The sequence below is a fragment of the Scyliorhinus torazame genome, chromosome 2 (genome assembly GCF_047496885.1).
Source record: "Scyliorhinus torazame isolate Kashiwa2021f chromosome 2, sScyTor2.1, whole genome shotgun sequence".
Lineage (NCBI taxonomy): Eukaryota > Metazoa > Chordata > Chondrichthyes > Carcharhiniformes > Scyliorhinidae > Scyliorhinus > Scyliorhinus torazame.
In genome coordinates, this window is record NC_092708.1 from 177,309,208 (window position 1) to 177,337,062 (window position 27,855).

General features: G+C 44.9%; 1 protein-coding gene across 1 annotated transcript in view; it reads right to left on the minus strand.

The window, feature by feature from the left end:
* The window catches only part of LOC140407812 (uncharacterized), a 37,541-nt gene extending 10,307 nt beyond the window's left edge, over window positions 1–27,234 (minus strand). The window contains exons 1-5 of the mRNA XM_072495061.1: window positions 27,151–27,234; window positions 26,899–27,023; window positions 18,097–18,219; window positions 12,118–12,627; window positions 2,728–2,834 (exon numbers count right to left, since the gene is read on the minus strand). Of these exons, the coding sequence (XP_072351162.1) occupies window positions 2,728–2,834; window positions 12,118–12,627; window positions 18,097–18,219; window positions 26,899–27,023; window positions 27,151–27,217 (932 nt within the window). The 5' untranslated portion in view covers window positions 27,218–27,234. The remainder of the gene's footprint in view (window positions 1–2,727; window positions 2,835–12,117; window positions 12,628–18,096; window positions 18,220–26,898; window positions 27,024–27,150) is intronic.
* Between the last annotated feature and the right edge of the window lie 621 nt (window positions 27,235–27,855).

Below are 27,855 nucleotides of genomic sequence, written 5' to 3' on the forward strand. Positions count from 1 at the left end.
GCCAGTCGTCAGTCTTATCTTATGCTGATATGTGGAAAGTAATCTTTACACGACACAAGCAGCAGACAATTGACATTTGTAACGAAAGGAAATCTGCCCATCTTCTTTGAAGAATGCAATGATATTACCATTGCTAAATTACCCACCATCAACATCCTGGGGGTTGCCATTGGCTAAAATCTTAACTGAACCAACTCACATAAATATCATGGTTGGACGAGACAGTCAGAGGAATGAAATTCTGCAGTGAGTAACTTACCTCCTAACTCTCCAAAGCCTGTCCACCACCTACAAGGCCCAAGTCAGGAGTCAATTGGAAAACTCTCTACTTGCCTGGATGAGTGCAGCTCCAACAACACGCATAACGCTCGACACCATCCAGGACAAAGCAGTCCACTTGACTGGCACCCAATCCACCACCTTAAACATTCACTCCTCCGCCACCAACGCACCATGGCAGTGTGTACCATCTGCAAGATACACTGCAGCAACTCACCAAGGGTCCTTCGGCAGCACCATCCAAACTTTCAACCTCCACCACCGAGAAAGACGAGGGCAGCCGGCACATACGAACACCGCCACCTGCAAATTCCACTCCCTCCCCAACAGCACTGGGGGTGTACCTACACCGCACAGACTGCAATGGTTCAAGAAGACAGCTCACCACCACTTTCTCACGGACAATACAAATGGACATTTACTGCCTTATGAATGATTTCCACATCCAATGAATGAATGTAAAAAAAGCAGAGTCTCAGTCAGAGGAAGTGTTGATTAAGTCATATCATTCTCTGGATAGACTACAGTTTGAGTAATGTGGGTCCAGTTCTATTCACAAGGGAGACATTCAAATCCTGGGAAGGGTTCAGAAAGAGATTCTGATCCCAAATCTCAGAAAACTGATTTACAGCAAACAACTTTGGGGTTTTTCACTTTGAAAGGCAGCATTTGGAAAGTGACCATATAGAAATAGATAACATCAAAATAATACAGAAAAATCAAACCCACATCATTACTGTGAATGAAACTACTGTAATAGATCATGTCAGTATTGAAAGACAGGTTAATAGATTAAATAGGGAGCTGAATGAAAGGGAGATAAAGAGATATAGGAACTGGGCAGGCACATTGGATAGGATATTACTCACATAACATTGATCAGTTAAAAATGTATGTGATCCAACAGCCACAGAAATTAAATAAAACTAGAAAGTGAAATATAATTTCTGGTGATACTTGCTAAATACTTGCGATTCGGTGGGCATGAAACAAAGTCCGTTCTCAGGCGCAGGGTGTTTCTTGGCAGCTGCAGTTCTGAGATTCAGCCCCTCGCTATTCACGGGCACTTTGCCTGTTTATTGGGCCTCGGGGAGCTTCTCCCCGTGAAGACCACACTTTAGTCAATTTCCTGCACTGGTGAGCTGAGCTCGCAAGCAGGACCATCCCTCGCAGATCGAGAAACCACTTTGACAGGCAGCCCCAATCTCTGCGACCGCCCCACCTTGAGATCCCTCCTGCTTTCTGGATCCCCTTCACTCTCCATCCAACCCTCTAGCAGCCCTAAGAAGCCCCCTCACCCCCTCCTAATGGCCCCATCCCCAGGCCCACCTCCTGGTAGTGCCAATCTGACATCCATGGCCCCCTGACAATGCCCTCGGCACCCTAGCAGGGTTCCAGGGTACTACCCTTCCCTGTCCCTTGTTGTGTTATGTACTCTGGGATAACACAGGCTGCAACTTGTTGCAGCTTTGACCAAAAGATACTCCAGACTTTGAAGTAAGTTCAATGTGATTAGCACAGTTCTCTATGAGTTTGACTCTCATGCTAACCTTGCTATAGTAACTCAGTCTAACCAACCAGTCTGCTCTAAGCCACGTGGTGGGTGTGATGCTTCTGATCTGTCCCTGTCCTACTCTCTAAGTGTCGCCTGTGGAAAGAGACAGAGCATGTGTGCCCTGTCCTTATATATGGGTTGTGTAATGCCCCCTTGTGGTAGTGTCACCTCTGGGTGTCTTGACTGCCCATTGGTCGTGTCCTATTCTATGTGCTCATTAGCTGTATGTCTGCATATCATGACGTCTCTGGTGCTCCCTCTAGTATTTACTTAGTCGTAGTGTATTTACATTAACCCCTTGTATATTTACAGTGATGCAGATCACCACATCCCTAACCACCTGGGGGTACCTAGTGGCCTTCGAGACTTCCCAAGGCACGATGAAGCCTAGTCTATATTTGTGGAACAGGGCTAAATGACTCGGAAGCGCAACTGTTGACTCCCGGGCACTCGGTGAATTCGGCATCCGGATATTTAAGTGAGCTGAATGTCTCATTTAAATATGCCGCTCTAGATCACTCCCAGTGAGGTTGAATTCCAGATCATGCCAGGCAGAGCGAGTCGAGTGACTCGCAATCAGCAGAGCCCGATTTTGGGCTCTCACCGGACTCACCCGTTGCATCCGGTTCCGCGACGGGCACCGTCCAGCGGTTGAATCATGCCCAACATTTATATTTTACTCTCTCCGGCTCCTTATGCTTTGTGAATTACTTCCTCCTGCAGATAGATAGCCTCTGTTGTTGAATATGTTGCTAATAAGTTCATAAGATATAGGAGCAGAATTCGGCCATTCAGCCAATCGAATCTGCTCCACCATTCTATCATGGCTGATATGTTCCTCATCTGCTACCTACAATATTACAGACCAAGAGCTGGATGAACCTGTGTTGTACCTGCTGTGATTCCATCGGCGTCTGGAACGTCTTCTTCTGCCCCAGCGACATCTCCACCAACGACGTCCCCAACACCATCTTCTTTTTTGACCATGTTTTCTCTTACCCTTAATTGGAAAAAAATAATTGGGTACTCTAAATTTATAAAAGAACACAGTGCTATCAAGCGACACCTACTCAGCAATAACCTGCTTATGAATGCTCAGTTTGGGTTCCGCCAAGGTCACTCAGTTCCTGACCTCATTACAGCCTTGGTTCAAACATGGACAAAAGAGCTGAATGTCAGAGGTGAGGTGAGAGTGACTGCCCTTGACATCAAGGCAGCATTTGAGCGATTATGGCATCAAGGAACCCTAGCTAAATTGGAGTCAATGGGAATCAGGGGGAAAAACCTCCTGCTGGTTGGAATCATACCTTGCACAAAAGAAGATGGTTGTGGTGGTTGGAGGTCAATCATCTCAACTCCAGGACATTACTGCAGGAGTTCCTCAGGGTAGTGTACTAGGTTCAACCGCCTTCAGCAGTTTCATCAATGACCTCCCTTCCATCATAAGGTCAGAAGTGGGGATGTTCGCAGATGAATGTACAATGCAGCACCATTCGTGACTCCTCAGATAATGAAGTTGTCCGTGTCCAAATGCAGCAAGACCTGGACAATATCTAGGCTTGGGCCGACAAGTGGCAACTCATATTTGCGCCACACAAGTGCCAGGCAATGACCATCTCTTGCAAGAGAGGATCTAACCATTGTCCCTTGACATTCATAGAATCATAGAATCATAGAATCATAGACTAACAGTGCAGAAGGAAACCATTTGTCATATCGAGTCTGCACTGGCAGTTGGAACGATCACCCTACTTAAGCCCACTCCTCCACCCTATCTCTATTAACCAGTATCCCCACCTAACCTTTTGGACACTGAAGGGCAATTTAACATGGCCAATCCACCTAACCTGCACATCTTTGTGACTGTGGGAGGAAACTGGAACACCCGAGGAAACCCACGCAGACACGGGGAGAAAGTGCAAACTCCACACAGTTAGTCACCCGAGGCCGGAATTGAACCCGGGCCCCTGGAACTGTGAGGCAGCAGTTAACCACTGTGTCACCGTGCCGCCCCAAGGCATTACCATCACTGAATCCCCTATAATCAACATCCTCGGTGAAACCATTGGTCAGAAGTTGAACTGGACTAGCCACAGTAATACTGTGGCAAGTAACTCACCTCCTGATGCTCCCAAAGCCTGTCCCCCAACTACAAGGCACAAGTCAGGAGTGTAATGGAATACTCTCCACTTGCCTGGATGAGTGCAGCTCCAACAACAACTCAAGAAGCTTGACACCATCCAGGACAAAGCAGCCCGCTTGATTGCTCCCCCTTCCACAAATATTCAAACCCTCCACCACTGACGAACACTGGCAGCCGTGTGTACCATCTACAAGATGCACTGCAGTAACTCACCAAGGTTCCTTAGACAGCACCTTCCAAACCCAGGACCACTACCATCTAGATGGATAAGAGCAGCAGATACCTGGGAACCCCACCACCTGGAGGTTCGCCTCCAAGTCACTCACCACCCTGCCTTGGAAATATTTTGCCGTTTATTTGCTGTCGCTGGGGCAAAATCCTGAAACTCCATCCCCAACAGCACAGTGGGTGTACCTACACAAGGACTGCAGTGGTTCAAAAAGGTTGCTCACCACCTGCTTCTGAAGGGAAACTATGGATGGACGATAAATGCTGGCCTAACCAGCGACACCCACACCCTGTAAATGAATTAAAATAAATTCCATATGCCTTCTTTACAACATTGTCTAATTGAACTGCTGCTTTTAGGGACATGTGCACTTGCACGTCAAGATCTCTCAGTTCATCTATCCTTCCCAGTATATTCCCATTTATTGTGTGCTCCTATAATTGTTTCACCTCCCTAAATGCATGACCTCACGCTTGTTTTTTTTTAGAACATACAGTGCAGAAGGAGGCCATTCGGCCCATCAAGTCTGCACCGACCAACTTAAGCCCTCACTTCTACCCTATCCCCCTAACCAAATAATCCCTCCTAACCTTTTTGGTCACTAAGGGCAATTTATCAAGGCCAATCCACCTAACCTGCACGTCTTTGGACTGTGGGAGGAAACCGGAGCACCCGGAGGAAACCCATGCAGCCTTGGGGAAAACATGCAGACTCCACATATACAGTGACCCAGCGGGGAATCAAACCTGGGACCCTGGCACTGTGAAGCCACAGTGCTATCGACTTGTGCTACCATGCTGCCCACTTGTCTATGTTAAAATCCATCTGCCACTTTATCGCCCACTCCACCAACTCACCTATATCATTTTGAAGGTTATAGCTATCCTCTACACTGTCCACCACTCGGCCACTCTTTGAGTCTTCTGCAAATTTCCCATCATGTCTCCCATGTTCACGTCCAAATCGTTACTCTTTGTAATACAAACAGTAAGGGTCCCAACACCAAGCCCTGTGAAACATTACTCGAAGCAACTTTCCATTCGCAAGGGCACCCATCGATCAATAGCCTTTGTTTCCTGTTACTCAGCCAACATTTTATCCAGTTTGCCACAATACCCTATACCCCATGAGCTTTTAATCTTTGACCAATTTGCCATGTGGGACTTTGTCAAACATCTGCTAAAATCCATATACTCAACATCCACTACACATACCTTCATCAACCCTTCTTGTCACTTCCTCAAATAATTTGATCAAATTTGTGAGGCAAGATCGATTTCCTTGAACAAATCCATGCTGACTGTTCCTCACTAGTCCATACCTTTCTATCTGATTGTTAATCCTATCTCTCATGATTGATTCTACTAATTTGCCTACCACCGCTGTAAGACTAACTGGCCTATAATTGTTGAACATTTCCTTCGATCCCTTTTTGAACAATGGAAACTTGTTTGCATTTCTCCATCCTCCAGTACCTCCCCTATATCTTGTCCGGATTGGACAATCATCCTCAGAGCATCTGCTATCTCCTCTCTGAATTCTTTCAGTAGCCTCGGAAACAATTCATCTGCTCCTGGCGACTTATCAACTTTCAAGGATTCCAATCCTTTGAGTACTTCCTCTCTCTTTATTATTATCCTATTCAATATCTCACAGTGCTCCTCCTGGATCACTATATCTGCATTATCCCTTTCCTTTGTAAACACAGAGACAAAATATTCATTTAAAACCCTTCCCACAGCCTCTGCACAAGTTCCTTTCTTCATCTCTGATAGGTGCCACTTTTTCCTTAACGCACCTTTTACTATTAATATATTGGTAAAACATCTTTGGGTTTTGAAGAATAACAGAATCACAGAATGATACAGTGCAGAAGAGGCCCTACATGTCTGCACCAATACATGAAAAATACCTGACCTACTTACCTAATCCCATTTGCCAGCACTTGGCCCATAGTCTTGAATGTTATGACATGCCAAGTGCTCATTCAGGTACATTTTAAAGGATGTGAGGCAACCCACCTCTACCTCCCTCCCAGGCAGTGCATTCCGGACCATCACCACCCTCTGGGTAAAAGGGTTTTTCCTCAAAATCTTCCTGCCCCTCAGCTTGAACTTGTGTCCTCTCATAACTGACCCTTGAACTAAGGAGAATAGCTGCTCCCTATCCATCCTGTTCCTACCCCAAATAACCTTGCACATCTCGATAACGTCATCCTTCAGTCTTCTCTGCTCCAACAAAAACAACCCAAGGCTATCCAACCTCTCTTCATTACTTAAATGTTCCATCCCAGGCAACAACCTGGTGAATTGCTTCTGCACCCCTCCAGTCCAATCACACCCTTCCTATAATGTGGCCTCACCAAAGTTCTATACAACTCCAACATCACCTCCCTGCTTTTGTAATATATGCCTCGATTGATCATAGAATCATAGAATTTACAGTGCAGAAGTAGGCCATTCGGCCCATCGAGTCTGCACTGGCCCTTGGAAAGGGCCCCCACTTAAACCCACACCTCCACTCTATCCCCGTAACCCAGTAACCCCACCCAACCGTTTTTGGACACTAAGGGCAATTTAGCATGGCCAATCCACCTAGCCCGCACATCTTTGGACTGTGGGAGGAAACCGGAGCACCCGGAGGAAACCCACGCAGACACGGGGAGAACGTGCAGACTCCGCACAGACAGTGACCAAAACCGGGAATCGAACCTAGAACCCTGGAGCTCTGAAGCAACTGTGCTAACCACTGATAAAGGCACGTGTTCCCTATGCCTTTTTAACCAGCCTATTAACCTGCCCTTCTGCCTTCAGAGATCTATTTACAAACACGCCAAAGTCCCTTTGTTCCTTGGAAATTCCCAGTATCACGCCATTCATTAAATACTTCCTTGTCACATTACTCCTTCCAAAGTGTATCACCTCACACTTTTCAGGGTTAAATTCCATTTACCACTTTTCTGTCCATTTTACCATAACCTCACTGTTAACCACCCGGCCAATCTATGTGTCATCCGCAAACTCACCGATCCTACCCCCCTCATGGTCATCTATGTTGTTTATATAAATGAGAAACAATAGGGGTCCCAGCACGGATCCCTGTGGTACACCACTAGATACTGGCTTCCAATCTCGAAAGCAGCTGTCTGCCATCACCCTCTGTAATAGAATCAAAACATCTCTCCAGTGTAGAAGCAGGCCATCTGGCCCATCGAGTCTGCGTGATCCCTTGCTCCAATAAAGCACATCACCTGGGCCCAATCCCCCACCCCTATCCTTTAACCCCACCTAACCTTTGGGTAATAGTAGCATGGCCATTTCACCTAACTTACACGTCTTTAGACTGCCGGAGGAAACTGTAGCACCTGGAGGAAACCCGCGCAGACACGGGGAGAACGTGCAAACTCCACAAAGGCAGTTACCTGAGGTTGGGATCGAACCTGGGTCTCTGGTGCTGTGATGCAGCAGTGCTAAGCACTGTGCCACCATGCTGTCTACCAACAGCTAAACCAATTTTGAATCCACCTTAAATTACCCAGTATCCCATCTGCATTTGCTTTCTTTATAAGTCTCCCATCTGGGACCTTGTTAAAGGCTTTGCTAAAATCCATGTAAACTACATCAACCGCACTACCTTCATCTACACATCTCATCACAGGCTCAAAACATTCAATAAAATTTGTCAGGCATGACCTCCCTCTGACAAAGCCATGTTGACTATTTCTGATCTCACCTTGCCTCTCCAAATGGAGATAGATTTGCTCCTTCGGAATTTTCTCCAATAGTTTCCCAACCACTGATGTGAGACTCACTGGTCTGTAGTTCCCTGGTTTATCTCTACAACCTTTCTTAAATAGTGGGATCACATTAGCTGTTCTCCAGTCCTCTGGAATGTGGTGACTAGGGGCTTTTCACAGTAACTTCATTGCAATGTAAGCCTACTTGTGACAATAAAGATTATTATTATTAGATTGGGCAGTAACCCTCAATTTTGGAGACGACATGTCTACTTTGTACATTTAGGATCTCACTTTAGTGCTTCCTCCAGGTTTTACACTGATGTATCCTCTCCACCTCAGCCATGTCTTCTAATTTCTGTAAAATTTGCCTTCTCCCAGTTCAAAATTTTTACTCCTGCTGTATCTCTGTCCTTTTCCATGATAATACTGAATCCAATTAATTGTGATCATTATTCCTGATATGGTCATCAACTTCACCCACTTGCCCTTCTTCATTCCTCAAGACGACGTCCAGAAATGCATCTCCTCACGTTGGGTTTGTCATTAATTGGTTGAAAGAATTTTCCTGGATACACTGCATAAATGTTTCTCCCTCAGTTTCCCTTATATTGTTTGGATACTAGTTGACATTGGGATAGTTAAGGTCCACCTTCAATTATTGCCGTTTTGTTACAACGAGAGATCTTCCAACATTTTTCATCTTCTATCCCCATTTCACTATTTGGGGGTCTGTAGTAGATTCCCAGTAGTGTGACTGCCATGTGTGACACCTTTTTTATTTCCAAGTTCAATCCATAAAGTCTCATTTGTTGACATCATCCCTTCTCACGACTAGAATTGATTCTTTAACCATTAGTGCAAATCCTCCTTTTTTATCCCCCACTCTATTCTGTCTGCAGGCTCTTCAACCAGGTTTCTGTTATAGCAATGATACCCTGCTGCCATGGTCTATCTGTGCCCTTAGCTCATCTACCTTGTTTGTAATACTTCTTGCCTTGAGGTACAAACTGTTTTAACCCACCACGTTCCCTTGCTGGACACTTTTTAAACTTTGCTTCTCCTGTAATTCCAAGCCTATCACTACATCTGCAACATCACCAGCTAATGTTCTACCTCCGTTTTCCAACCACCCGGGGATTTCTAATACCCTGCAAAAACCACCCCCACCGCGAAGTGCCATCACGCCTGGTTCGCGTTTGTGTGGACCAGACTAAACTGCGCCCTGACTGGGTGTCACAGGTGCAGCCGTTATCTCCCGGGCGCCAGGTGCTTACAGTGTATGGGTACTTAAATTGGCGAATGGCTCTTTAAATATGCAGATCAGGATCACGCCCAGTGAGGACCTGATCTAGATTGCACTGGCGGAGGGTGTCGGGTGTCTTGCAATCGGCCCAGCACAGATGCCTGCTTTGGGGCTCGCGCACAATTCCCCTGTTGTGCCTGGATCTGCTCTAGGCACAAGGCAGATGCTGAATCACGCCCTTCATAATTTTTTGGGGGAGTCATATCTGAGATGTCAAACAGAGACTCTCTGCATATATAGGTGCATATACAAGACCCCATGAGAAAAAGCAGGGGATCTGCTGGTCAACATCTGTTCCCTGAACAAGCACTGCCAAAGCCAGAAAAATTGCTCATTTATCTCATTCGCTATTTGTGAGTTATTGGGTTTGGGAAGATTTCAGGTGCTGTCATCTGTGATTTGATTATTGTGTTACTCTGCCAGTTTTGTATACAAATCCATCCAGAGTCTTTCTGAGAAATGGATCTTACGTTTCTGAAGCCTCTCATTGTTGTTTAGACCTCTCGTATTCAATGAGCAGCAGATGGCAAAATCATGGGTGCAGTGCCTCCTTTAATTTGCCCGTTGGCATTATCGGCAGGAATTCTGCAGGTTGTTCACCAATAACTATCTTACCAGCCACCTACAGTACCCCCAGAGGGATTTGTAACCAGTGCACTACAGCGATCCTCGGCGTACTAGTCACCAGTGCATCATTGCACCCCTGGCCATACTAGTAACCAGTGCACTACAGCGTCTCCAACCATACTAGTACTAGTGCATTGCAGCACATTGGCCATACCAGTAACGAGCACACTACAGCATCTCCAACTATACTAGTAACCATTTGTAACGGTCCCTCTTGTTTGTTCCCTGTTCATTCCCTTATTTCCCTTTTCTTTTTGCTGTTACCATTTTGATCAATGGATAATTAATGGACCTGTGACTTTATGGAAAAGCAGCTTGTGGGTGACCTGTGCCTTTAAATCCAAGCAGAGCATTGCAGCAGAAGGAGAGATCAGTGGTGAATCAATTTGATTGATTTGGTTGATGGCCAATGAATTAGACAAAAGGGGCAGCGCTCTGCCCAGTGGCAGGTGATGATTGGATCTGATCACACTGCTGTGCTTTTCACTGTCACAAGGCTTGTGTTTTCATTTCACTTTTAATTCTACAGGCTGGATGGAGGAATCTAACCAGCTCACTCCAGGAATATCCAGTTAATTCTCATCAAAAGGTTGCTGTGAGAATCTGATTACTCTCTGCAAAAAAAGAGACTTGTGAAGATGTGAAGCAGAGACCAGCATCTTATAACTCACTTTGCAGAACAGGCTGATGTGAAGCCAGAGGCCTCACCTGGAAAAGCTGTGAGTAAGATATACTACTTAACTGCAAAGAAGATGGTTACATGCTGAGGACCAGAGACTTTAAGCAGCATTCATAATGTGAAGAGAGTGCAGTGAAGAACTCGTCACCTGGAGCAAGGGTACTCATCTTTTGACCATAATCCTTATTATATTTCTACCCTATTCCTTCCCATCTCTGTTTGTCTGTCTTGTGCATTGGGTAGAGGGTGCGGCAGTTAAAGGGCAGATAGATTTTAAAGGATATTTAACCAACTCCATCATTGCATACTTCATATTTGTTCACATTATAAATAAAAATTAATTGAGTTTAAACTTACAAACCTGGTGACTGTCATTATTGGGCAGCCACTAGCTAAAGATTATGGTTAATTTCATACAAATTATCGGTTAATTAATTTGTGTTGTGATTTCAGGATGCGTGGGGCTGGAATTCACCGTACAGGGTGTCATACCACAGTGCAATACAGCATCCCCGGACATACAAGTAACCAGTGCTCTATCGCATCCCCAACTGTACGAGTAACCAGTGCACGACTGCATTCCTAGCTGTACTAGTGTATTCCTAGCTGTACTAGTGACCAGTGGACTACAGAATCCCCAGCTGTTTAAGTAACTTCCCTTGTTTCCAAATTTCCTAAAGATTTAAATAGGAATTTCTGAAATGGAGCAATCAACAAGTTTAGACCAAATCGATCCTTCGTGTTGGTGAATTATATTTGGAATCTCTGACAGTATTATTAGAAAATTCCAGAATGCAAAATCCAGCACTAAGCAAGTGGATTAACAAAGTGAATAATCAAGAATTCCAATAATGTGCTGAATTGACATCACATTCCCTCTTTATCTCCTACTTAAACAATAAATTAATACAGTTAGGTAAAGTTTGAAGCCAACTACTATACTTCATACACATATGACACAGCATTTAAAAAAATAATCTTTTTAATGATTAATGCAATTGTTAAAGCAAATGATTCTGCTCAAGTGAAGATACATCCTTAGACAGAGAAAGTGCACTGCAGGTTTCAGTGAGTGGTAACTTTATAAAAAGGAGTTTAAACAGTCACTGTAGGAAAGTTCCATCTGGTTGGAGAATCTAGAACTATGAATCAGAAACTTAGTCTAATGCATTATCCATTTAGGACTGAGAAAAGGAGAACTTTTCTCACTCAAATGGTTGTGAGCCTTTGGAATTCATTATGACAGGGAGCCCGGAATTGTCTGTTGATGAGTGAATTCAAGGCGAACGTTTAACAGGTTTGTGGCTCTTAGGGATTCACGGGGAATTGACTTGAGTAGAAGAAAAGCCATGACCTATCCCTGCTCCCAATTCTTCTGTTCTGAAGTTGGGTGCTTTCAACAGAGAGAGGATCATGGCAATTTAGTAACATAACTCAAGACATTTTCACATTCTTCTGTGCTGATATCTGCTGTACTTACATTGCTATTTTCATGTAGGTTTTCAAGACATTACAGACCATCACTTCTTTTAACAATATATATTTTTTAAATGTGTGATTTACCTTTCTGTGGCAATCCTTCGTTGACTTAGTGCCTTCAGGTGATGATGATGTTGGTGGTGATTTGGTTGTCGTTGATGTTGTTGAAGTTGCTGTTGAGGTTTGCATTGAGGTTGGTGCTGATGTTGAGGTTGGTGCTGGTGTTGAGGTTGTTGCTGATGTTGAGATTGGTGTTGGTGTTGAGGTTAGTGTTGAGGTTGGTGTAGGTGTTGGTGTTTGTGTTGTGGTTGGTGTTGGTGTTGAGATTGGTGTTGAGGTTGGTGTTGGTGTTGAGGTTGGTGTTGGTGTTGAAGTTGGTGTTGGTATGGGTGTTGAGTTTGGTGTAGGTGTTGAGGTTGGTATGGGTGTTGAGTTTGGTGTAGGTGTTGGTGTTGAGTTTGGTGTAGGTGTTGATGTTGGTGTTGTGGTTGGTGTTGGTGTTGAAGTTGTGGTGTTTGTGTTCATGCATTGTATCACCACACTTGAATTCTCAATACGTTGAAGTGTGACCCAGCTGAAGCAAGTGGCAGTTCTCTACAGATATAGAGGGTGAGATTGCAATTCAGTAACAATGCTCCAAAACAGAGTGAATTTTGTAATAGTGTGAGCATGAACCGCAGAATATTGAACATCATACCTGAGTGCCAGGATATTTTAAACACCAAAGGGTTTTACTCATGCAGGGTATTGTTTAATCACCAGGGTAAATGTTCCATTGCACGTTAATGTGATCGTTTTACAGTTAGGGAGAACTTTCAAACTGATCAGTGTGGGAGACTGAATCCGTGTTATTCCTTTTCAGCTCCCTGAATTTCGCTGCCACATGTGGGAGTTTTCATTGGGAGCGATGGTCAGACTGCCCAAAGGCAGATTGCAGAATAGAGATGGCTCTCTGTCACCTTCCATGATCCCATCGTTTACACTTTAACAACACTGGGCGTCAGGAATGCTGTCGCATTCTGTATCCAGCATTAAACAGTGGAAGGCAGAGTGTAAAAAATGAAAGAGCTGTCTCCTTCAGGGAACGGATCACAACTGATCTGATTGGATCAAAAAAGCAAAAGACTTGTTTAAAATGTGCCTCTCCCCTTGCTCCCCCGCCCCCTCTTCCGAGACTGTGGTAACCGTTAATGAGAAAAGCACTCTTTGTTAAGGTGCCAATGCTTTATCTGAGTTCATAGGTAAAATTGCAGAATAGTTTACAATGTGATACTGTTTTCTGCTCGATTTTGCAATGCTTTATTTTTTGGTTCATAATTTCATGAAGCAAATGATAAAGTAAGCAACCGCCTTTTTAGATCACTGTCTCCATACCACTTCTCAAGCAGTTGCGGATTTTGGTACGTTGAATAAGGTCAAAGGTTATTGCTGAATGGAGCGGACAACTTGCTTAGTGCTTATTACAAACCCATTGTGACCTGGTGATCTGACATGTGAATACTACTGTTCACTCCCACTCCAGCCTCTGATACTGTTCCAGTGAAGTTCAATATAGCTTGAGGAGTAGCACCTCGTCTTTTTATTGGGGACTTTGCAGCTTCTCCCCTCTTGACTCCTTTAAACCCAGGATTGAAACATTTTTTCATTTACCTGAAAATAATCCCACTTCAGTTACATAGTTTCGTTCTAATTTGCTCATGTCATATCCAAAATCAACCTAAACTCCCTGATGCTATGATCACTATTACGGAATGAAGAGGATTCACCTGAGGAAGGAGCAGTGCTCCGAAAGCTTGTATTTGAAACAAACCTGTTGGACTTTAACCTGGTGTTGTAGGACTTCTTACTGTGCTCACCCCAGTCCAACGCCGGCATCTCCACATCATCATTATTACGGAGATGCTCCCCAATTGTTACATTCTCCACTTGACTCATTTCATTCGCTAGAAATGGATCCAGCAAGGTCCTTTCCTCATCCATCTGGAAAAATGCTGATCAAGAAAATCCTTCTGAACACACCTGCGCCAGCATTATTCTCCCTGGTTTTCTCACCGGGACCTACACTTCGAAAAAATATTGGAAAATTCTGTCCTTTGTGCATTTTCACACATGTACTTCAAACCTACATTAGACTTCATTGTATTTTCTGAGCTCCCACCTAATACTATATTATCTCTAACTGTCCCTCCCATTCTCCTGTGCATCTAGTTTTTTCCCTCGCAATAATGCAAATTGCTGTCCAATCCTCTGCTGAATTAGTTTACCCCCCCCCCCCCCCAACCCCCCCCAACCCCCCCCCACAGCACATGTTTCGGGTCCCGCCTGTTGCAAAGCTAGATCAATGTTGCAGGATCGAAAGTTCTTCTTCTCACCACACAATGTCCTGTGATGTCCTCTCTTTTCTACTCGCACTAACTCACAGCACTGGAGACAATCCAGCAATTGAGGTTCTGTTTTACATTCCTCCTGAGCTTTTTAAACTCTAACTACAGGATTTCCATTTCCTCTTTATGTTCTTGGTGCTGACATGGACCATGACACCTGGCTCTGGAGCAGCATGGTGGCACAAGTGGTTAGCACTGCTGCTTCATTCTGCCAGAGACACGAGTTCAATGCCGGCCTTGAGTGACTGTCCGTGTGGAGTTTGCACATTCTTTCCCCGTGTCTGCATGGGTTTCCTCCGGGAGCCGTGGCTTCCTCCCACAGTCCAAATATGTGCAGGTTAGGTGGATTGGCTGTGCTAAATTTCCCCTTAATGACCAAAATGTTTTTTTTTAATAACTTTAGAGTACCCAATTATATATATTTTATCCAATTAAGGAGCAATTTAGAGTGGCCAATCCACCTAATGGACACATCTTTGGGTTGTGTGGTTAAACCCACACAGACATGGGGAGAATGTGCAAACTCTACACAGATAGTGACCCAGGGCTGGGATTCGAACCCGGGTCCTCAGCGCCGCAGTCCCAGTGCTAATCACTGCGCCACATGCCTCCCGAATGACCAAAATGTTAAGGTGGGGTTACTGGGTTACGGGGATGGGGTGGGGGTGTTAGGCCTAGATTATATGGGATGAATGGTCTTCTATAATTGTTCTATGATTCCCCGGGGCATCCCACCTCCCTCCCCCACAGAATGTGCTGCACCCTCGTGGTGATGTTCCTGGCATTAGAGAGACAACTTCTAAATAGATCCCACATCAACAGTACCTGATCGTGTCTCTATCTCCCAACTATCTCAAATCATGAATGCGTTCCTACACTTTACTGTAACTTTCCCGTGCAGTCCTTTGGCTCACGGTGCCAGACTCCGAACATCTAAAAATGTAATTTTCATTTCCGAATCACGACTGAATATTATTTTGAGTGTGTCTCACTTTGAAAGGGTTCTTGGACTACCTGCCAATTCATTCTGGGCAGTCTGAACTCTATTCAGCTGTGGCGACCCTCTTGTGGAACCTGTAATCCAGGAAACAGACAGCCACATATGCCGGCAATGATTCCTGCTGTCTAAGAACTCAGAGACCCCCCCTACAGGAGTTTGAGCAGCTGGAAACACTTCCTGCAAATATCAGCCTCCAGGACACATGAAACAGTCTGAAGTACCCACATGGTGCAGGAATTGCAGATTGTTGTCCACGGAAGAGGAAATATGGAAAGATTATTATTAGAAAGGGAAATGGAGACACCCATTATTATTGGAAAGAAAGACTGTTTCTGAGCAACACTGAGTTCATAACATGAGACCCCACCTTCACTAAGTCCCACTGTCTATAAATAACTTATACATTAAGACATCAGGACACATCTACTCCAGGAAATTCCAGAGTAGGTTGCGCACAAGTGTCAAGACATTGAGAACACCAAATTCTCAGTGGGTCTTATTGCAAAGTATAAAAGTGAAGAACTCTTGCTACAGCTCTATAAGGCATCGGTACGACTGCAGTTGGAGGACGGAGTACAGTTTTGCTCATCTTATCTAGGAGAAGTATATTTAAGTTAGAAGCAGTTCCGAGAAGGTTCACTTGTTTGATTCCTGGGAGAGGGAATTGTTTTATGAGGAAAGGTTGGACCAATATCTATTGGAGTTTGGAAGGTTGAGGGAAGATCTTATTGAAATGTATAAGATTCTGAGGTGGCCTTGACACCCAGTTCTAGCTCTTCAGCCCCCCTCACAACCCTTCCATTATCTCTATCCTGTAGTCTACTTGTTAATCATTCAGTCCTGAATGTTGAGAGGATGTTTCCCCTCGTGGAGAATCTAGAACTAGGGAGCAAGGGGAATTTGTGAAAAAAGAGCATAAAGGTATCAGAGTTTTGAATGAGTTGAATATTAGCTTGGAGCCAAATAGGCCTCTGACACTGTGGGCTGTCTCATAAAGTTTAAATGGATGGGAAAAGAGGTGGAACCTATTTTTTAAGTTTTCAGTGGTAATCTAAAGGATATAATAGCTCATCCAGGACTGAATGATGAACAAGCAGACTGCAGTACAGAGATAATGGAAGGGTTGTGAGGGGTGCTGAAGAGTTAGAGCTGGGTGTCATCAGCAGACGTGTTTGAATCTGACCCTATGTTTTCAGAAGATGTTGCCAAGGGGCAGCATATTGATGTGGAAATGTTGGAAACAAAGGATACATTCCACAGGTAACTGAGGGAGGCAGGAAGTGTAGCGCGTGTCCAAGTTGGTCTGCTTAATATTGGATAAATAAGAATGAACAGTTCCATTCAGCTGGACAATGGAGGAGGTTCATTGAAGAAACCCACCACATCAAAATCGATGTTACAGTTTATTGTAGAATTACCCTATCACTGACCCAAGCTTGTTCCATTATTGACAGCATTGCCTTCCAAAACTCTCCTGACATTGCTGAGACACAGCGGGATACTTTACTGGTTTCTGCTATGTGGGGGGCCAATGAGAAATATTAACCAACAGGGGACTAACTTTCAAATGTCCTGTCATGTATCTGGGGATACATTCTTGCTGGTTCTGTGTCACGTGAGGGGTAGTGATGTCAACAGAGTGCTCAGGCATTGAGCAGATCACCATCTTAATTGTATAAGTAATACCCTTAATAAACCTCTCATCAAGTTTCATAAGAGTCCAGAGTGTGGCACCTCCATAACTTTTCCCTTTGAGGCAACAAAGACATAAAACAGAAGAGAAAACTGGCGATGAGGATTGAGACAGAAAAACTGCTGGGAAGAATATTTTGTTGACTAACTGTGGCACGGCATCAAGAACAATGGAAAATTCTCGGGATCGGATTGAAACGCACACAGATGTCGAGTGAAGCATTGCCACCAATGTAGGCCAACAGTCGGGGAAGAATTAAGTGCATTGTAGTGAGTGGGGGTCTGGGCTCCAGGCAGCGTGCACATGGCGAAGATACAAGGGCAGCCGGGAAAGGGGAATTTTGTAATCTGTCAACTCTGCTTAGTCCACTACTCGGGTGAAAAGTTGAAATGCAGTCAGGCAAAAGGGAAAGATTTCCTAGCTGCTTGTTCAAGGGATCATTTGTGCCATACTTTCCATACCAATCAGAAGAGAGGAAGTGTAGACCCAAGAGAAAAACAGCAGCATAGAAACGTTTCATGTGGATTATGAAACATGGAATTCATCTGAAGAAAGATTCCAAATGTTTTTAATAGCCACTGACAACACTGAAGGACTAAAGGTTGCAATATTTCTCAGCTCAGTTCGCCGTAAACGTTTATGTTGCTATAGAATCTTATTCACCAGCAAAATCAGGAGATAAATCCTTCAGAGAATTAATGAAAATTGTAAAGGGACATTTCTCTCCTAAGCCGTTATTGCTTACATAAAGGTCTGGTTCCAACTTATCAGCATCTTTGATTGTATGAGCAACATCTCTTGACAAACTTCTCATCATGTTTTACAAGAATCCAGAGTGTGGGCACATCCATACCTTTTATCTTTGTTGCAAAATATATGTACATGTTCCATGGTAGATCATTGTGTCCTTTTACTGTCACCCCAAAATTTCCAATTTTAGGATTATTCACAACAGTGAATCAAATGGCTGAAATTGTAATACTCACAGCATTCTGGATGGGTATCAGTGAACAATTTGCAGGATCCAGTCCAGAACTTTTGTTGCACACAGTTGCCTGGATATCAATCGTTAAATTGACTGGAGTTTGACCTTCTGTGAAAACTGGATTCTAATCAAAGGATTAGAGTTACAATTAATGAAGGATGCTTCAAATCATACTTACAAATAATAAATTGGCTTCAGACAAAAATATTGTTTCTAGTACATTATAAAGCACTTGGGAAATATCCTGCGATATTTTAGTATTCAGTATTCAAATAGTTGCATTGTGCTCAGTCAATAGAATCATGCACCCAGTGCAGGACAGCCAAAGTAAGCGGAGCCTCGGGTCTCCAGAAGACAGCTGCCAAGCACATCCAAGACAATAGGGTAAACTGGTCAGCAGGCTGTCTCCACCCCTTCTGTGGATGACGGGGGAGCACCGAGAAGTGTAGAGAAAGAAAAATTAAGAAGATCGGGGGCTGGTTTCTGAGACTGTGAGGCTATGTCCTCACACCGGGGTGGGAACGGAGGCGTTTTACGACAGACAAAATGGCGTAAAACTGCCACCGATCCTCCGTTTGGCTGGGGGCTAGCATGCCGGCAGTGTAGAACACCCGGCTCTAGCTGCCAATATGGCTGGAGAATTGCCAGGTCCGTGGCCGCGCATGCGCACGGCAGCGGCCATGACGTGCAACATGGCGCCGGCCGCCCGTGGACCCGGCCTGCGAAATAGTGCTCCCCCTTTTGCCGGCTAGCGCACCCCGGACCACCCCGGACCACCCCCCAACAGTACCACCAGCCCCTGCCAAAGTGCCCCATGCCCACGGATCGGCCCTCCCCCGACTTTAGGCCACACTTGGAGTATAGTGTTCAATTCTGGTCGCCACACTACCAGAAGGATGTGGAGGCTTTAGAGAGGGTGCAGAAGAGATTTACCAGAATGTTGCCTGGTATGGAGGGCATAAGCTATGAGGAGCGATTGAATAAACTCGGTTTGTTCTCACTGGAACAAAGGAGGTTGAGGGGCGACCTGATAGAGGTATACAAAATTATGAGGGGCATAGACAGAGTGGATAGTCAGAGGCTTTTCCCCAGGGTAGAGGGGTCAATTACTAGGGGGCATAGGTTTAAGGTGAGAGGGGCAAAGTTTAGAGTAGATGTACGAGGCAAGTTTTTTACGCAGAGGGTAGTGGGTGCCTGGAACTCACTACCGGAGGAGGTAGTGGAGGCAGGGACGATAGGGACATTTAAGGGGCATCTTGACAAATATATGAATAGGATGGGAATAGAAGGATACGGACCCAGGAAGTGTAGAAGATTGTAGTTTAGTCGGGCAGTCTGGTCGGCACGGGCTTGGAGGGCCGAAGGGCCTGTTCCTGTGCTGTACATTTCTTTGTTCTTTGTTCTTTGACTGTGGCAGCGCAGGTCTAAGTTCCAAACTGATCAGACCATACGCGACTGACGCCTTCAGGGACTCAGCCGGTCGGGGGCGGAGTATCGGGGGTGGTACTCAGGCAATGTACTGAGGCCGTTGATATAGCATGCGGCGTACTCCTGGAGTACGCCGCTTAGGAGGGGGTGGAGCATCGCAAAAGCGGCACCTCCCCCGATTTCATCAGAAATGGGGATTCTCCGGCCGAACGCGACTTCGGCGACCGGAGAGTCCCACCCCTGGTTTCAAAAGTGGTTGCACAGGTACACTATGATTGCACACTTATTACACACTTGTAAATATAGTTCACTTGCATTTTTGTCTTGCCTGATGTGATTTATTTGCAATAGTCGTAACCCTGTGCACCATCCCCCACCTCCCAATGCCATTTTCTGAGGGACACCCGCAGAATCAGGCATATGCAGGGAGGCCGAGGTCTTTGCCAGACCTCTTCTGAGCCATGTTCAAGAAATCTCCTGCACACACTGAACCTTTTTGCCCTTCACTCTCTGACTTGTCTCAAGGTCCGAGCATTGTCAGTAATACAAGCAGGGCTTTCCCTTCAGTTGTCCAGCTAAGCGGGTCTTCATCTCCGTCCAGCCAATAACCCAACACCCATGCAGTATCTTGAATCTCCATCATAAGGCTTTGCATAGCTGCTTGTAGCCAAGGTCACTGTGATGATATGCGTCAGGTAAGATTGCACATAACGTTGTGCACGACCACTGACCGCTAGGTGGCATTATAAACCCATCACATGACCCTGTGATCTGGGAGTTGGGAGTAGGTCGTGTTGGGAGATAGATATATTTGCAGCAGTTTCACAATAGTTGTTTAGTGTTAGTCGTTCATTATTTAATTTATCCCAGTTATCCTATCATGCAGTTTTTCGACAATGAATTATTTTAAAGTACATGTTCTGTAGTTCATCATTCACTTCAGCCAATCTACGGACCATGACAGTCACCGTCAGCTTTCAATAGAGTCTAAAAGCATTTCCCCTCCCTGCCTCCCGTCATGCACACTATCCCACTCCCCACAATTATTGACGCCTCGCCCCCACCGCCACAGGAATCACTTTTGGTCATCGTTCAACCCTCCCCATCACCTTCCATTGCATGCAGGTTAATGTTGAAGTCCCCTATCTTTCTGAGCAATCCACCCTGCTATAATGCCCCACAATCCTTATCCTGCCAATGCCCCAGAATCTGCATCACATTTCGCAAACCCTTCATCAACCCTCAGCACCCCTTCACTCAACATCCCTGCCCCATTCTCCCACCCTGCCAGCTCCCACTGCCGCTTTTAATTACAACCATCCCGTCCTATCACTGGTACCCTCAGTATGCCCACTAGGACCCTCCATTGAATCCACTGACCCCTCCCTCTGAACCCCTTCCCCTTTTCCTCCCATGCCCATCAACATCTCAAGATACTCCTCCCATGCCTATTATCACCTGCAAAATGCTCCTACCCACTGCCCCACCTGTAAGCAAGCATGGCCCTCCCCATTCTCCACTCGATACCTGATCACCCATTCCATGACCCCTGCAGCATCTCTCTACTCTCCCTAGCACCCCCAACCTGCCCATCTCTCCATTCCGTTCCTCCCCATCTAATCACCACTACCTCCCCCATAGCATAGCCATCACCATGACATGCTACTACCCCCACAGCACAGATTATCACTGTGACACGCTACCATGCCCACTGTGTAGACTATCACTGCAACACACTACCCCCCCCCGCCCCCCACACAGTACAGACTGTCACCGCAACATGCTACCTCCCCCACAGCATAGACCACAACTGCGACAGTCTACCTTACAAAGGTAATTTCAATGTTATTAGTTCATACTAAAGCATACTAAAAATTGTTGGCATCAGGAGTTAAGACAGAATTGCAATCATATATCAGTCTATAACACAGAATTGCTCCATTACAAGCACTAATCTAAAATGCAACAAAGTATTTTTTTTCATCTCACATTGATATGATTTCTCACAATAAAATCCTGAAAACTCAACCCAAAAATGGGAACTTGGGAGCAATGTGGGAATTTGTTACAGACGAGAAAGGTGTTCTTTTATTTGTGGTCTTGCGCTGCTGCAGGAGTAGAGGCTACAAGGGGGAGAGCTGATTGGTTGGTAGTGGGTAAGTTGTTTTCTCCACTTTTAAGCGACATTAAAGAAAGGAAAGAGTTCTAGTTTTTTAAATAATAACTTAAATAATTTTCTAACTGGCATAAATTTAAGGTAAGAGTCTTTCATCTAAAAGTGTGACTGTGGAGCTCAGTCCCTTGTTTTTCATGGCCTGAAGTGTGTGGGAATTACTATGAAGTCTGGGTGATCACATTTGCAGGAAGTGCCATCAGTTTGACAAGTTTGAGACTTGGGTTTCGGAGCTTGAGCACCGGCTGTATGCAGCCACGAGGCTTTGAGGTTTGTAGATAGATCATTTTTAGGCATGGTCATCGCACAGATTAAGTAAGTGCAGTCAGAGAGGAAAGGGGTGACCACCAGTCAGAAGAATGGGGGCAGACAGGCGCCAGGAAAGCCCCAGGGTGCATCTCCCTCAATAACCATTTTTCTGTGTCGGAAAACGGTGGGAGTGGCGATTTCCTCTGGGAATGCAGCCAGACCCAAGTTGACGGTGCTGTGGGTGGCTCAGCCGCACAAGGGGAAGAGGAGTAAGAGTGGAAGAGCAATAGTGGTGGGATACTCAATAGTAAGGGGTGCAGTTAGACAGTTCTGCAGCCACACACGTGACTCCAGGATATGTGTTTCCTCCCTGATGCCAGGGTCAGGGGCATCACTGAACAACTGCAGGGACTTCTGAAGGGGCAGGGTGAACAGTCAGAGGCCGTGGTTCACATTGGTACCAACAACACAGGTAGAAAGAGGGCTGAGGTCCTGCAGCAAGAATTTAGGTAGCTTGGTAGCAGATTGAAAAGCAGGACCTCAAAAGTTCTAATCTCTTTTTTACTCCTAGTGCCATTGCCAGTGAGTATAGGAATAGGAGGATAATGCAGACCAATGTGTTGCTGAAGAGATGGTGCAGGAGGGAAGGCTTTATTTTCCTGGATTGCTGCAATGGTTTCTGGGGAAGGTGGGACCTGTACAAGTTGGAAGGATTGCACCTGAACCGGAATAGGACCAATATCTTTTGAGAAAGTTTGCTAGTGCTGTTGGGAGAGGGGGGGGGGGGGGTGGGGGTGGGGGGGGGGGGGGGGAGAGAACAGTAGGGAGTGATGCACAGCCAAATATAGAAGAAAAAACAGGTCAGTCTGAAAGGCAGAATGAAGAGAAACATGTTACAGCACAAGGAAACATGGCAAGCCTGGGGGGGGTGGGGGGGGGGGGGGTTATTTTAATGCAAGCAGTCTTATGGTTAGGCAGATGAATTAGAGTCATAGAATTCTACAGCACAGAAAAGGCCCTTCAGCTCATCACATCAGCGCCAGTCAAAAGCCATCACCTAGTTATTCTAATCCCATTTTCCAGCACTTGCCTTGGCATTGCAAGTGCACATCTAAATACTTCTTAAATGTTAGGAGCATCTCTGCCTTGACCATCCATCCCAATCATGTCCCCACTCAGTCTCCTCTTCTCCAAGGAAAACAACCCCAGTCTATCCAATCACTCTTCATAACTAAAACTCTCCAGCTCAGACAACATCCTGGTAAATCTCCTCTGCACCATTTCCAGTGATATCACATCCCTCCTGTGCTGTGGATTCCAGAACTGCACACAATACTGCTGTAGCCTAACCAACATTTCATACAGTTTCTGCATAACCACCTTACTGTTAAACTCTATGCCTCAGCTAATAAAAGCAAGTATAACATATGTCTTCTTAACCGCTGTAACTACCTGCTCTGCTACCTTAAGGGTGAGTGTACATGCACTCCAAGGTCCCTCTGATCCTTGGTGCTTCTCACCACATTAACTTTCACAGCATTTTCTGTTTTTATTTCAGATTTCTAGTATCCACCGTATTTCATTTTTATATGTCCTATTTTTGTCTTAATTTAATAGTGCACTCAGTCAATGAGATAAAAGGTCTGTTCACCAACTTAAAATAGTTCACTACATAATATAATCAATTAAAGGATATCAGGTGTGATCTTACTTAACTCTTGTTTATATCTGAGATTTTGACCTGAATTTAAGGCATCTGGTGTGTGCACTCAGAGGCCCTGGAAGCAGGAGTGCAATGCACACCCAGTCCTGATCATCCCCGGAATGCAATTTCATGCTGCTGGCATGAAACGTGAGCTGGGAAAGACTGAGCACCGCCAGGGAGAGTGGGTAGAGGAGGGCCATCGAGAAAAGGAAGAGTGTGGACTGGCACGTCTATTGCGCTACCTCAGGGGGGCAGGCACTGAGTTGCTGCCTCAGGGGCTGCTTACCCATGAAAAATAAATAGCGATGGAAAAACAATACAAAAAGTGTCGTGGCAGCATAGTTAAACACAAATCCCAGTCCCCAAACAACTTTTAAAATTTTATTTCAGCCCTAACATTTCATTCCACCCTGGATTGAGGTACCCCTCTGAGGTGGAGAATTCCAAAGATTTACAACCCTTTGAGCGAAGAAATCTCTCCTTGTCTCAGTCTTAAGTGATCGGCCCCTTATCTGAAAATGTGCCCCCATGTTTAGGATTCCCGACCTGCGGAAACAGTCTCTCAGAGCCTACTTTACTAGTCAGTTTCTATTGCTTAGTGCATTGAAAGACAATTGTTTCATATATCGTTCATTTTGATGTGAAATAGACTGAGTTCAGGCGGGATCTACCAGTCGCGTTACTCCCAAAAAACAGCACGGCACATCGCGACAGGTAAATGCTGGAAGACCCCACTTTCAGGATCTACCTGATCTCGTGAGAAGTCGCAATGTGAACTCCGCCCATTGTGGGCAAATACTGCATGTTAAGAGTGAGACAGCTTGTTGATGCACTATCAATTAACTCAAAGACGAGAGTAGTGGAATAATCGAGGCTTTATTGAGCAAAGATGTTGTACCTCCTGTAGCTGCTCCAGAATGGCTGCAGCACCGGCGAGCACACACATTTATACACCGCCTACTGGGCGGAGCCAGCAGGCAGGGATTTACCCATGTACCTCTAGTATATGTGTCTGACCATAATACATATAATACAGCTAGTGGTGACTACCACACTAGTCTCACTAAAATATGAGCTCCCAAGATCTAATTAAGGCGTTGGATCTAACTCCCTCACCTTGGAGACCTCGGGTGAGCACCATTCAAATGCTGGTGTCCTCAAAGGGATAGCAAATGGAATGGCACTCCTGGGGGTCTTTCAGGGGATTGGAGGCCTCCAGGTGCTTGCCTCTGGGCAGGGTGGTACACGAGCACTGATGGACCCACTTGAGATACCTTGACACTGCCAGCCTGCCACCCTGGTAGTGCCAGCCTGGCACTGCCAAGGTGCACAGATTGCACTGCTAGGGTGGCAGGTTGGCACAGCCCAGGTGCCAAGCTGACATTGTTTGCATAGCAGTGATCTGGCCTGAGTGTGCCCTGCGCTTGTCTGGGGAACTTGCATTTAAAAATGGCGACCTGATCTCGGCCTGCAGTGAGGAGTTCCAGCGAGCAAAGTACCTGGTGGCATGGCTTGCTGTCATGGGGGGTCGCCTTCAGCAGGAAGATAAGGTCCTGCCAGCCAGAAGAGCTGGTAAATTCCACACAGTCATTGGTAACTTTCATAAAAGTATCTTCCAATTCTTCACCTTCTCTTTTGTCATCTGTGGTTGTAAAACATGCCATTGTGTCTTTGAAAATTCACAGTCACGTGTGCTGATGTGGGAATACATGTGATGGCTCTGAATGTGTGTCAAAAGGTGGTGGATTGGGTATGGACAACACCATCTAGATCAGCAACACCGTGACAGTGCATGGTCAATGCTCCGTCACATTCATTCCAAATAAAGATTTCTCTTTCTAATGATCTGAGCTTGTTTTTGATTCAATGATTAGCTTTTCAAGATCAGTGTTTGTGTACACCGCATTGACATCTCTGAGCTGGAATGTATCTCAACGTGTGTCGAACAATAGAATACAGCTCAATATGTCCTCCAAATCTCAAACTTAAAACACTGTCTGCAGAAATGAACCAAGACCTAAAGGTTTCACACCTTTCATATTTTCACCCTCTTTGTCATCATTGTGAAGTTCTTGAGAAGGAACAGTAAAATTCAGTCAGAAGCAGAACTGTTCTGTGTGCTGTTTAAGCATAGGCCAGGACTTCAGAGCCCCTCCTGTCTGACGGGATATTATGGTCCTGCCAAAGTAAATGGCAATTTAAATGGCCCATCCTATCCAGTGGAGAGAAGACACACCATACCTCTAAGGTAAAGTAAAGTTGCCATAGTCCCAGATGACCACAGGCTGCTTTCCCCTTTGAGGGGGAGAGCTGACTGGTGGTGATTTAACCTGAGAATCACCACAGTTCAGGCAAGGGGCAATGTTGAGAAGGCAGAGCCTTCATGAATAACCTCCCTCGACTGCTACATGGATATGCAGCCTCAAATGCAGAATATACATTCCAGTACAAGACAAGTATTTTTTGCAACTCCTCAGATACGTTAGCACCCTGAGACTACATGCAGCAAAAACAGGGCTACATTCAGGCTTGGGCTGTGAAGTAGCAAATAACATTGGCACTAACAGTGCCAGGCAATGGGAAGTTACAACATGAAAGAATCTAATCATTTATCCATGAATGAATGATTGAATCAACTAATCATGGTCAACAACCAGGAGTTGACCAGAAAATGAACTGGACCAGGGGCTAGTTTAGCACAGTGGGCTAAACAGCTGGCTTGTGATGCAGAACAAGGCCAGCAGCGTGGGTTCAATTCCTGTACCGGCCTCCCCGAACAGGCACCGTAATGTGGCGACTAAGGGCTTTTCATAGTAACTCCATTGAAGCCTACTTGTGACAATGAGCTATTATGGATCCGAGCCCGTTACTACCTCTTTGTGGAGTCAAACTGCAGCCTCACAGCAGCCCAGCAGGAATTTACATCGGGAGATCCCATTATAATGTTTACCAAAGGAATTTCAAGGTTAATAGTTCACATAGAAGCAATTAATGAAAAAATGGTAACAACAGGAAGTAATTCACTTAAACCGAAAATGAAAAAGCATTGTGAAAACACAGTGCAGAGAGCTAATATTTCCATTACAGACAATGCTGAAATGCTACAAGTCATTATTTCTGTCCAGCTCTGAACAATAGTGTGATATTTTACATGAAAAATCTTATAACATAAAGAAAATAAATTCGCGTTCATGTATTATTACTGGGGAAAAGTCAAAAAATAATAAATTAAACTTGGTGGCACTTACATTTGTCAATTCACACTTCACAATGGCAAAGATGTTGCTTGTTGCAAATTCTTCATTCACCTTTGCAATTGTAATATCTATTGCTGTCTGAAGTTCTGAAAAGGTAGAACTTGAACATGGAATTCCTGAATCGAAAAACGAAGGGTTTTAAGGATGAGTACATTTATGACCATTAGCCATTTGGGTTAACACCCAATGATCAGAACAACAAACAGTACAACAAAACCATTCCTTAGCACATATAATACTTGCCAGAACAGTGGAGGATCTGGGCTGCAGCAAAGATGAAGAGAATGATTTTCATCTTGCCTCCATGCATGGGAGCTGGACACTGGATTCTGTTCCTCTGGCTGCCTGTTCTCTGCTTCTACTCAATATTTATATACATCAGACCATGCTAAGCAATGGCACACATTATAGAACAATGATGTCATCTGACCACAATCATTGCACTGACTTCACTTCCTTCATTAGCAGCTTGTCCAAAGTATCATTGGATGTTGCAATTTGTTTTGTAAAGAATGATATGCGTCAATTTCCAGTTTCATAATCAATATAATCCAGATTCTAAATTAGTTTGGTAATTTATTGATATATTTATGATTAAATGCAATGGAATAAAGAAGTGGTAAATATTCTAATTAAATCAATTAACTCAGATACATGGAACTTACTGGTCACTGTGAGGTCACTGGATGTTTGAGTATGTAGCAACAATACCTTACAGCTCAGATTGTTGGTATCACGCTCAACAATACTCCAAAATCCTCTTAGCTAGCTGTTTCCAGCTGTAACCTACGTCCAACACTTCCTTTATGACCCTTTCCCTTCATCTCACTATTCCCAACAGTTCCTTCAACCTTCGAGAGTTGGGTATGGGATGAGATGAAGCTGCTACCTCCTAAGGCAGGCCAAGGTCACAACTGTGGCAGGTGGATGCCAAAACTTTAGAAGACC